The 13,148-nt window shown below is 46.6% G+C and overlaps 1 protein-coding gene across 1 annotated transcript in view; it reads right to left on the bottom strand.

Annotated features, from left to right (window-relative positions):
- Positions 1 to 268: 268 nt before the first annotated feature.
- Positions 269 to 13,148, bottom strand: part of LOC138981010 (galanin receptor 2a-like) — a 270,024-nt gene continuing 257,144 nt past the window's right edge. The window contains exon 4 of the mRNA XM_070353797.1: positions 269 to 6,253. Within this exon, the coding sequence (XP_070209898.1) occupies positions 5,977 to 6,253 (277 nt within the window). The 3' untranslated portion in view covers positions 269 to 5,976. The remainder of the gene's footprint in view (positions 6,254 to 13,148) is intronic.

Here is a 13,148-nt window from a genome sequence, read left to right as displayed (position 1 = left end):
TCTTCTTCTGCGTTCCCGCAACAACCCACCTTCTTCTTCTTCTGTGTTCCCGCAACAACCCACCTTCTTCTTCTTCTGTGTTCCCGCAACAACCCACCTTCTTCTTCTTCTGTGTTCCCGCAACAACCCACCTTCTTCTTCTTCTGTGTTCCCGCAACAACCCACCTTCTTCTTCTTCTGCGTTCCCGCAACAACCCACCTTCTTCTTCTTCTGCGTTTCCGCAACAACCCCCCTTCTTCTTCTTCTGCGTTCCAGCAACAACTCACCTTCTTCTTCTTCTGCGTTCCCGCAACAACCCACCTTCTTCTTCTTCTGCGTTCCCGCAACAACCCACCTTCTTCTTCTTCTGCGTTCCCACAACAACCCACCTTCTTCTTCCTCTGCGTTCCCGCAACAACCCACCCAAACCCGACAGAGTTATTTCCGGAAGTCGTGATTTGAAAGTAAAAAGGCCAACACATTTATATAAGTCTATAATCAACAGACAGTGAATCCTACAAATACGAACATCGAACAACAAAGAATCTCTTCGTGTATTGAAAGTAAAACGGCAAACAAAGAAGCACGAACGCATTCAGTACACGCACGCAAACAAATTATTCTTCACATTATTTGTTCTCACAGGGATTGTTCAAATTTAAATTAACCTATAACAGTCACTAAATCATACAAATACGAACAGTACATCAAATAACAAAGAAGCTCTTTGTAACCAGAAAAAAACACATATCTACTGGCAAGAAAATCACGCAAAATCTTACAAGTGTTTGTTTTCTTAAACTGTACATAATCCCAGCACCGGATGCAAACTTCCACGGTCGCAAGTGAGAAGGGTCCACAGTGTGTAATTGTCCCGCTTTGTCTCAACCCCTCATATCTACACAATGATGCCATTTCACAGTGTGTAATTGTCCCGCTTTGTCTCAACCCCTCATATCTACACAATGATGCCATTTCACAGTGTGTAATTGTCCCGCTTTGTCTCAACCCCTCATATCTACACAATGATGCAAATTCACAGCCAAAGCTCAAAAGTCATTTCCTTCTCATGGGATGAAACTCCCACGGATTCAACGTTACGTGTATGACCGTTTTTACTCCGCTATTTAGGCATCCATACGCCGCTTTCGGGGAATGCATGCTAGGTTCTTTCGTGTTTCTATAAACCACCGAACTCTGACATGGATTATGGGATCTTTTCCGTGCACACTTGATCTTGCGCTTGCGTGTACACACGAAGGGGGATCAGGCACTTAGCAGGTCTGCACATAAGTTGACCTGGGAGATCGTAAAAATCTCCACCCTTTACCCACCAGACATGGCCGGGATTCGAACCCACGACTTTCCGCTTGGGAGGCCGGAGTCTTACCCACCAGGCCATTGCGCCTTTATTCTTAAGTCACCCAACATGACAGCCACCAGGCCATTGCGCCTTTATTCTTAAGTCACCCAACATGACAGCCACCAGGCCATTACGCCTTTATCCTTAAGTCACCCAACATGACAGCCACCAGAGACATTTCCAGGCTTTTACATGTAATAAGAGATTTCCGCAGCTTCAATATCCAATGGACCGGCTGCTTCGCGTGGGGACTTCGTGTTGGAGTTGATTAACAAGAAATTGATTCAGCGGAGAAAAAAATAAAATAATAAAAATCTCAATCTGAAAAGAACACAGTCTTGACACGGTGATTGTTAGCCTGTATTAAACAAAATACAAAATAAAAATAAATAAAAATCTCAATCTGAAAAAAAAAATCTCAATCTGGTGATTATTGGCTGTATTACAGTCGAAGAATGCTCTCAGTCCATAAAAAGCCAGGGAACTCATATTGCGGTGTACACAGGCGTCTTTGTGGGAAGGACAGTAACTTTCATTACCAGCTTCACAGATACATGGAAAAACAGCAGGTTATCCAGAAAGCCTCTCATCGTTGTCCACAAAATTCCTAAAGAATAACGAAACTGTTGCACTATAACTTGAACACAAGCAAAAGTTTCCATTAAACACGTGAACAGAAGCAAAAGTTTCCAGTACACTTTAAACAGAAGCAATACTTGTCACTAAAACTTGAACACAAGCTAAAGTTTCCACTGACACATGAACAAAAGCGATACTTTCCAGTAAACCTTGGACAGAAACAAAAGCCCGCACAACACTAAGAACCATCAATTTGATCACACAGACACAAACACTTCCAGCGCAGGGTATCTACGCTTTACATGATTCACCCGTTTTCAAATATTCACACAAAACTTATCTTGATAGAATCAGTTTACGTCCACTCGTCAGGAAGGTCGCTTAACTGATTCTATCAAGATAAGTTTTTAAGGACGTAAACTGATTCTATCAAAATAAGTTTTGTGTGAATATGTGTTTGTCCGTTCACTTAAACAACCGTTGGGTCGAAATATCTGTGAATGTATTGTTTTGTCAATAACAAACGTTCCAACAACCTACCTTTCTCGTTTTTTGACTCACAATCACAGAAGTTTAATTAATAACGTACTGGAACATCACTCTTGACACAACCATGTAAACACCTGTCATTGTCGTTTTTTTTCAATGTGTAAACTCGGAAAACTAAATTTCTGAACGTCAAATTCTAACATATGCACTGACAGTTTCCAAAAGATCTGCACATCAGTCGTGTACCATGATAAGGTAACGACGTCTCTGTCAATTCCAGTGTTAAAGATTAGCTGTAACAATTCTTTTTTTTCTCCAGTGTCACATTAATTTTCATCTTTGTAAACCGCAAGAGCCCATCAACCAAATAGGAAACACGGTATCTTTGGAAAACAGATCAGCAGCCTTCACTTCGGAATGCTGGATTTATGCCCATCTTGTTTTGGATGAAGCTTTTCGATGCAGCACCGAATAGCCCTGCCTGTGTGCAAAGTCAGTTTTCAGTACACGTTTCAGAAGGCGACGTGTTGTGTCAGAGGCCCTCGCCGTTAGAGTATAGAAAGACGGAACCATGTCTGTGTCGAGAGTAATGTCATCATAATCAGGTTGCAGCAGGGCCGGCGATCTTCAAGGACTTGTCTCAATGTGTTATCAAGTGAGCAACGGGAAAGCAGCACTTTCTTTGAAATACACAAACGGTGTCTTCTTTAAAACACACATACGGTATCTTATTTGAAATAAATATGCATCGCCTTTATGGAAGTACACACAACGTATCTTCTCCCTGGCGACCGTCTGGAACCAGCTTCCTTCTCCCTGGCGACCGTCTGGAACCAGCTTCCTTCTCCCTGGCGACCGTCTGGAACCAGCTTCCTTCTCCCTGGCGACCGTCTGGAACCAGCTTCCTTCTCCCTGGCGACCGTCTGGAACCAGCTTCCTTCTCCCTGGCGACCGTCTGGAACCAGCTTCCTTCTCCCTGGCGACCGTCTGGAACCAGCTTCCTTCTCCCTGGCGACCGTCTGGAACCAGCTTCCTTCTCCCAGGCGACCGTCTGGAACCAGCTTCCTTCTCCCAGGCGACCGTCTGGAACCAGCTTCCTTCTCCCAGGCGACCGTCTGGAAACAGCTTCCTTCTCCCAGGCGACCGTCTGGAAACAGCTTCCTTTTCCCTGAGGGCAGTCCGTGTCTATAGCTTCCTTTTCCCTGAGGGCAGTCCGTGTCTATAGCTTCCTTTTCACTGAGGGCAGTCCGTGTCTATAGCTTGCTTTTCCCTGAGGGCAATCCGTGTCTATAGCTTACTTTTCCCTGAGGGCAATCCGTGTCTATAGCTTCCTTTTCTCTGAAGGCAATCCGTGTCTATAGCTTCCTTTTCACTGAAGGCAATCCGTGTCTATAGCTTCCTTTTCACTGAAGGCAATCCGTGTCTATAGCTTCCTTTTCACTGAGGGCAATCCGTGTCTATAGCTTCCTTTTCACTGAAGGCAATCCGTGTCTATAGCTTCCTTTTCACTGAAGGCAATCCGTGTCTATAGCTTCCTTTTCACTGAAGGCAATCCGTGTCTATAGCTTCCTTTTCACTGAAGGCAATCCGTGTCTATAGCTTCCTTTTCACTGAAGGCAATCAGTGTCTATAGCTTCCTTTTCACTGAAGACAATCCGTGTCTATAGCTTGCTTTTCACTGAAGACAATCCGTGTCTATAGCTTGCTTTTCACTGAAGGCAATCAGTGTCTATAGCTTGCTTTTCACTGAAGGCAATCCGTGTCTATAGCTTCCTTTTCACTGAAGACAATCCGTGTCTATAGCTTGCTTTTCACTGAAGGCAATCAGTGTCTATAGCTTGCTTTTCACTGAAGGCAATCAGTGTCTATAGCTTGCTTTTCACTGAAGGCAATCAGTGTCTATAGCCTTCTGGGTACTATTTGTGTTGAAGCACGCATTGCCATACCTCTTTGGGATCTCGCTTGAGACTTACAATATGGTATCGTCATTTCTTCTCAAAGGCACCATCAACACAGCTGTGTTGGGGCGGAACCATCTCATGTTCTCGTGAAATATTTACACACACAAAAAGTCCCAGTGACATTTAACTTTCGCGCCTTTATAGAGCTTTCTCAACACAATGTACAAACAGGTAACACATTTCATTCACGTGGTCTCTACCTAGTACCAATACCCACCAAATGTTCGCCCAAAGGTCGCTTTCAATCTTTTATTCCTAACTACCCTTTCTGTGGAATCTTTTCTTTTTGTGTGTGCCGACGATCACATTTCTCAGTGAATATCACAACACCTTAGCTTCTTCTTCTTCTTCTTTTTCTTCTTTGTTCATGGGCTTAGACTCTCACGTTCACTCATGTTTTTAGCATGAGTGGAGTTTTACGTGTATGACAGTTTTTACCCCGCCATTCAGGCAGCATACGCCGATTTCGGGGGAGGCATGCTGTGTATGTTTGTGTTTCTATAACCCACCAAACTCTGACATGGATTACAGGATCTTTTCTTTGCGCAATTGGGTTAAGTCTGCACATAAGTTGACCTTGGAGATCGGAAAAATCTCCACTCTTAACCCACCAGGCGGCAGCGACCGGGATTCGAACTCACGACCTCCCGATTAGGAGGCCGACGTCTTACCACCACGCCACTGCGCCCGTCACACCTTAGCAATCTTCGTATTAAAAAACCCACAATTAGCGTCAGAAAAGAACATTCAAAATGCACCAGTCACTCTTCCAAAGTTCTTCCTATCAAAGAACTTTTGTTTCTTTAGATACCCTTCCATTTAAGATACGCGACTTCATCAATGCTTCATCAATGCTTCATCAATGCTTCATCAATGCACTGTGCAGGAGCGTCTTCTTTGCGGACCCCTTCACATTTCAGCGAGAATGACATTCTCTTAAACCACCAAAGCCGACATGAATCACTTCTTTGTTGCACACTATCACATTGACCAACAGACAACCACAGCCTAGAGAGAACATCGTCATTCTACCAACTGTCCCATATTCGTGACATTGTTTCCAACGCAGGCGACATGTCCTCTTTACTAAAACAGACAGTCACAGCCTTGCTCTTTGTTTGTTCCCCAAAACAGACAGTATGTTCTTGATCTTTAACCAGACGACAGACAGCATGTTCTTGATCTTTAACCAGACGACAGACAGCATGTTCTTGATCTTTAACCAGACGACTATTTTTTTGTTCTCAAACAGACAGCAGGTGCTTGATGGTCAAACAAACAATATGTTCTCGTGGCTCAGATTGGCAACAACTTCTTATTCCACAAAAGACTTGTTCTTGCTGCTCAAACAGACAACATTTTATCGATTCCGAACATACAGTCACAGCTTTGCAGAACACGACGGCGACTTCAACTTCTGGTTTAAGTTTGTGTTCCCCCACAAGACAGTTAATCCTTGTGGGAGCAGCCAAAAACTTGCCGGCAGATTGAACTCTTCCCACAAACAGTCAACAGGTTCTCGTTCTCAATTCTGTCAGTCACAACCTTGTGGGAGGAGCCAGAGACTTGCCGGCAGCTTCCAGGTCCCGCCTTTCCAGCTCTAGTCAGACGGCGTCCGTGGGGCCGTCCTCCAGCTCCTGACGCACGGTGCTGTATTGGGTCACCGTGTTGCGGGAACGCAGGGTCCCGTTCTCCTCCGAGTGAATGCCGCGGGCCAAGAAGGCCCAGCCACAGCCCATGCGGTGCAGCACCCTGGCGAAGGCCCTGCGGAACTTGGTGGATACCAGACTGTAGATGATGGGGTTCCCCGCGCTGTTCACGTACACCATCAGGCGCGCAAGCTGCATCAGGTTCAGAATTGTCTCCGGGTCCGACATGGGCCTGCCAAGAAAAAAAATGGGAGATGGGTGAATGAATGGTTGACTGAAGGGCTGAAATAATGAACACAGTCCATCTTCAAAAAATCAAAATAAAAACATTTTTCGGGCGCTGTTTGGCAGGCGTGCCAGCTGCATCAGGTTCAGCATCGTCTCCCGGGCAGACATGTGCACAGGCCGGCCAAGAAAAAAGAAACGAGAGATAAGTGAATGAAACAAGGGGAGATGGATGAATGCATGGTTAACTAAAGGCCTGTTTGAGACAAAGACCACAGCCCACCTTCACAGAATCAAACTGTTTGGCAGGCGATGTGGTTGGCAGGCGTGCTCGCTTCATCAGGTTCAGCATCATCTCAAGTTCCGGCATAGCCACAGGCCTGCCAAGAAGAAAAGGGGAGATGGGTGAATGTATGGTTGATGAAGGGCTGAAATAATGACCACAGTTCATCTTCAAAGAAACTTTTTTTTTCTGGCGCTGTTTTGCAGGCGTGCCTACTTCATCAGGTTCAGCATCATCTCAAGGTCCGACATTGCCTCAGGACTGCCAAGAAAAAAAGGGGAGATGAATGAATGATTAAAACAATACGACTATCAATTAGTCATCAAAGCCAAAGGGGGTTGTTTAATCTTTGTTAAGTCTTATTCTTCTGCGTCTTCACCTTCGCTCGCCAAGGCCTGAAACATGACAGTAATGGATAAATGATCAGGGTGACTTTACGAGGCATGCGCATCTCGCCCCACTGAGTTGCACCAAGGCCTGAAACATGACAGTAATGGATAAATGATCAGGGTGACTTTACGAGGCATGCGCATCTCGCCCCACTGAGTTGCACCAAGGCCTGAAACATGACAGTAATGGATAAATGATCAGGGTGACTTTACGAGGCATGCGCATCTCGCCCCACTGAGTTGCACCAAGGCCTGAAACATGACAGTAATGGATAAATGATCAGGGTGACTTTACGAGGCATGCGCATCTCGCCCCACTGAGTTGCACCAAGGCCTGAAACATGACAGTAATGGATAAATGATCAGGGTGACTTTACGAGGCATGCGCATCTCGCCCCACTGAGTTGCACCAAGGCCTGAAACATGACAGTAATGGATACATGATCAGGGTGACTTTACGAGGCATGCGCATCTCGCCCCACTGAGTTGCACCAAGGCCTGAAACATGACAGTAATGGATAAATGATCAGGGTGACTTTACGAGGCATGCGCATCTCGCCCCACTGAGTTGCACCAAGGCCTGAAACATGACAGTAATGGATACATGATCAGGGTGACTTTACGAGGCATGCGCATCTCGCCCCACTGAGTTGCACCAAGGCCTGAAACATGACAGTAATGGATACATGATCAGGGTGACTTTACGAGGCATGCGCATCTCGCCCCACTGAGTTGCACCAAGGCCTGAAACATGACAGTAATGGATACATGATCAGGGTGACTTTACGAGGCATGCGCATCTCGCCCCACTGAGTTGCACCAAGGCCTGAAACATGACAGTAATGGATACATGATCAGGGTGACTTTACGAGGCATGCGCATCTCGCCCCACTGAGTTGCACCAAGGCCTGAAACATGACAGTAATGGATACATGATCAGGGTGACTTTACGAGGCATGCGCATCTCGCCCCACTGAGTTGCACCAAGGCCTGAAACATGACAGTAATGGATACATGATCAGGGTGACTTTACGAGGCATGCGCATCTCGCCCCACTGAGTTGCACCAAGGCCTGAAACATGACAGTAATGGATACATGATCAGGGTGACTTTACGAGGCATGCGCATCTCGCCCCACTGAGTTGCACCAAGGCCTGAAACATGACAGTAATGGATACATGATCAGGGTGACTTTACGAGGCATGCGCATCTCGCCCCACTGAGTTGCACCAAGGCCTGAAACATGACAGTAATGGATACATGATCAGGGTGACTTTACGAGGCATGCGCATCTCGCCCCACTGAGTTGCACCAAGGCCTGAAACATGACAGTAATGGATACATGATCAGGGTGACTTTACGAGGCATGCGCATCTCGCCCCACTGAGTTGCACCAAGGCCTGAAACATGACAGTAATGGATACATGATCAGGGTGACTTTACGAGGCATGCGCATCTCGCCCCACTGAGTTGCACCAAGGCCTGAAACATGACAGTAATGGATACATGATCAGGGTGACTTTACGAGGCATGCGCATCTCGCCCCACTGAGTTGCACCAAGGCCTGAAACATGACAGTAATGGATACATGATCAGGGTGACTTTACGAGGCATGCGCATCTCGCCCCACTGAGTTGCACCAAGGCCTGAAACATGACAGTAATGGATACATGATCAGGGTGACTTTACGAGGCATGCGCATCTCGCCCCACTGAGTTGCACCAAGGCCTGAAACATGACAGTAATGGATACATGATCAGGGTGACTTTACGAGGCATGCGCATCTCGCCCCACTGAGTTGCACCAAGGCCTGAAACATGACAGTAATGGATACATGATCAGGGTGACTTTACGAGGCATGCGCATCTCGCCCCACTGAGTTGCACCAAGGCCTGAAACATGACAGTAATGGATACATGATCAGGGTGACTTTACGAGGCATGCGCATCTCGCCCCACTGAGTTGCACCAAGGCCTGAAACATGACAGTAATGGATACATGATCAGGGTGACTTTACGAGGCATGCGCATCTCGCCCCACTGAGTTGCACCAAGGCCTGAAACATGACAGTAATGGATACATGATCAGGGTGACTTTACGAGGCATGCGCATCTCGCCCCACTGAGTTGCACCAAGGCCTGAAACATGACAGTAATGGATACATGATCAGGGTGACTTTACGAGGCATGCGCATCTCGCCCGACTGAGTTGCACCAAGGCCTGAAACATGACAGTAATGGATACATGATCAGGGTGACTTTACGAGGCATGCGCATCTCGCCCCACTGAGTTGCACCAAGGCCTGAAACATGACAGTAATGGATACATGATCAGGGTGACTTTACGAGGCATGCGCATCTCGCCCCACTGAGTTGCACCAAGGCCTAAAACATGACAGTAATGGATACATGATCAGGGTGACTTTACGAGGCATGCGCATCTCGCCCCACTGAGTTGCACCAAGGCCTGAAACATGACAGTAATGGATACATGATCAGGGTGACTTTACGAGGCATGCGCATCTCGCCCCACTGAGTTGCACCAAGGCCTGAAACATGACAGTAATGGATACATGATCAGGGTGACTTTACGAGGCATGCGCATCTCGCCCCACTGAGTTGCACCAAGGCCTGAAACATGACAGTAATGGATACATGATCAGGGTGACTTTACGAGGCATGCGCATCTCGCCCCACTGAGTTGCACCAAGGCCTGAAACATGACAGTAATGGATACATGATCAGGGTGACTTTACGAGGCATGCGCATCTCGCCCCACTGAGTTGCACCAAGGCCTGAAACATGACAGTAATGGATACATGATCAGGGTGACTTTACGAGGCATGCGCATCTCGCCCCACTGAGTTGCACCAAGGCCTGAAACATGACAGTAATGGATACATGATCAGGGTGACTTTACGAGGCATGCGCATCTCGCCCCACTGAGTTGCACCAAGGCCTGAAACATGACAGAAATGGATACATGATCAGGGTGACTTTACGAGGCATGCGCATCTCGCCCCACTGAGTTGCACCAAGGCCTGAAACATGACAGTAATGGATACATGATCAGGGTGACTTTACGAGGCATGCGCATCTCGCCCCACTGAGTTGCACCAAGGCCTGAAACATGACAGAAATGGATACATGATCAGGGTGACTTTACGAGGCATGCGCATCTCGCCCCACTGAGTTGCACCAAGGCCTGAAACATGACAGTAATGGATACATGATCAGGGTGACTTTACGAGGCATGCGCATCTCGCCCCACTGAGTTGCACCAAGGCCTGAAACATGACAGTAATGGATACATGATCAGGGTGACTTTACGAGGCATGCGCATCTCGCCCCACTGAGTTGCACCAAGGCCTGAAACATGACAGTAATGGATACATGATCAGGGTGACTTTAAAAGGCATGCGCATCTCGCCCCACTGAGTTGCACCAAGGCCTGAAACATGACAGTAATGGATACATGATCAGGGTGACTTTACGAGGCATGCGCATCTCGCCCCACTGAGTTGCACCAAGGCCTGAAACATGACAGTAATGGATACATGATCAGGGTGACTTTACGAGGCATGCGCATCTCGCCCCACTGAGTTGCACCAAGGCCTGAAACATGACAGTAATGGATACATGATCAGGGTGACTTTACGAGGCATGCGCATCTCGCCCCACTGAGTTGCACCAAGGCCTGAAACATGACAGTAATGGATACATGATCAGGGTGACTTTACGAGGCATGCGCATCTCGCCCCACTGAGTTGCACCAAGGCCTGAAACATGACAGTAATGGATACATGATCAGGGTGACTTTACGAGGCATGCGCATCTCGCCCCACTGAGTTGCACCAAGGCCTGAAACATGACAGTAATGGATACATGATCAGGGTGACTTTACGAGGCATGCGCATCTCGCCCCACTGAGTTGCACCAAGGCCTGAAACATGACAGTAATGGATACATGATCAGGGTGACTTTACGAGGCATGCGCATCTCGCCCCACTGAGTTGCACCAAGGCCTGAAACATGACAGTAATGGATACATGATCAGGGTGACTTTACGAGGCATGCGCATCTCGCCCCACTGAGTTGCACCAAGGCCTGAAACATGACAGTAATGGATACATGATCAGGGTGACTTTACGAGGCATGCGCATCTCGCCCCACTGAGTTGCACCAAGGCCTGAAACATGACAGTAATGGATACATGATCAGGGTGACTTTACGAGGCATGCGCATCTCGCCCGACTGAGTTGCACCAAGGCCTGAAACATGACAGTAATGGATACATGATCAGGGTGACTTTACGAGGCATGCGCATCTCGCCCCACTGAGTTGCACCGATGTGCAAGCTGAGGGCAGGGCAGCTATGAAGTAATGACAAACAAAACACTAGTGTACGTGGGAGTTTCAGCCCATGAAGGCAGAAGAAGAAGAAGAAGAAGAAGAAGAAGAAGAAGAAGAAGAAGAAGAAGAAGAAGAAGAAGAAGAAGAAGAAGAAGAAGAAGAAGAAGAAGAAGAAGAAGAAGAAGAAGAAGAAGAACACAACCGTAGCGTCCTCTTAGAAGGAAGGAAACACGCGGACCACGCGGAATGTCACGCCATGACGCGGTATAGGCCCTTCCTAAGAGCCAGACATGACGCGGTATAGGCCCTTCCTGAGAGCCAGACATGCTGCGGTATAAAGCCTCTTAGGAAGGCAGAAATGTGTGTGCTACGGGTGCAAAAGAAGAAGAAGAAGAAGAAGAAGAAGAAGAAGAAGAAGAAGAAGAAGAAGAAGAAGAAGAAGAAGAAGAAGAAGAAGAAGAAGAAGAAGAAGAAGAAGAAACGAGGAGAAAAAGCTGGTGATATTAGTGGCCATGGGAATTACATTTATACTATGATGTCTCCGCTTGTGTAGTTGCTACATATTTAATGACATAGAATTATTTGATGGATTGTTTAAAATAATATTCACCATCGCCATCGCCACTATTACCATCCACCACATTCACCAACAGCAACATTCGGAGCAGCCTGCCTGCATTGACAAAGGTTATTATTCCGAACCGAATGCTGTCCAGAGCAACACAGCAATCATCTTTTAAGATTGCGATAATTTTCTCGCCTGAAGAAACAGCTGTATTTTACACGCTCTGTCACGGGTTTCTTGCCCTTAATGGCTTCGTTCTGTGTTTTTGTGTTTTCTCGTTTGACTAAGATCCCGTGTGCTTCTTTATTTTCAAGAACCACATCTTCACATTCAACCTTAACTTTCCCCCGAAATTACTCCTATGTTGCTCCTCTCATTTTTCTTTCCCGCTATGTGCCACAGAAAACAGAAATCCTTTCAACGTGGGATGATCGTTAGCTAGGCTTTCATACGTTCTTGAATCGTAAAAAAACGCATCTGTTCTGCAGAAAACTAAACGTTAACACAAAAATTCACAAAAGCTCCCGTTTGAATTTTCCTCTTGAACTTTCCCTAATCTGTGTTTCGATCGCACACAGCTCATCATGCCCGAACACTTAGTGTATGGCCGGCCTTTACGACGAGCAACGTTCTCTTTCTTCATCTCTGTCCCTGTTTCTTGCACCCATCTTCTCCCACTACGTCTTTGTCTGTGTGAGGATACAGATGTGGTTTTTGCCAACAGCTTTTGATTGCGTTTCTTCCCTAAATCATACAGGATGCGCGTCCACGATAAGAGCCACGACTGCCGAGATGGCTTCAAGGTCATGTTTTGCAGTTGTGTGGCAATAGAGGATTGAGTACATGTAGTTTCTTTTTGCCTTCTGTCTTCAACGCATTTAATGCAGCACGCGGCTGGCTGCCTAGATAACGAAGATTTGGCAACACAAAAAAAGCTTTGACCCTTTACTGCCTGAAAGGTAGGTAGATTTAATTTATCCATGTAACAAATAAAGATATAAATATATGTATGACGATGTTACTGTGGTACGCTCTTATGATGATGATGATGATGATGATGATGATGATGATGATGATGATGATGATGATGATGATGATGATGATGATGATGATGATGAGGAAGAGGAGGAGGAGGAGGATGTCGACGGCGACGACGACGACGATGATGATGATGATGATGATGATGATGATGATGATGATGATGATGATGATGATGATGATGACGACGACGACGATGATGATGATGATGATGATGACGATGATGATGATGATTAGGAGGAGGAGGACGACGACGCCGATGCCGGCGGTAACAA

This window comes from Littorina saxatilis, linkage group LG12, assembly GCF_037325665.1.
Source record: "Littorina saxatilis isolate snail1 linkage group LG12, US_GU_Lsax_2.0, whole genome shotgun sequence".
NCBI lineage: Eukaryota > Metazoa > Mollusca > Gastropoda > Littorinimorpha > Littorinidae > Littorina > Littorina saxatilis.
Note: the sequence above shows the minus strand (reverse complement) of the source record. Positions and strands in the feature narration are given on the sequence as shown.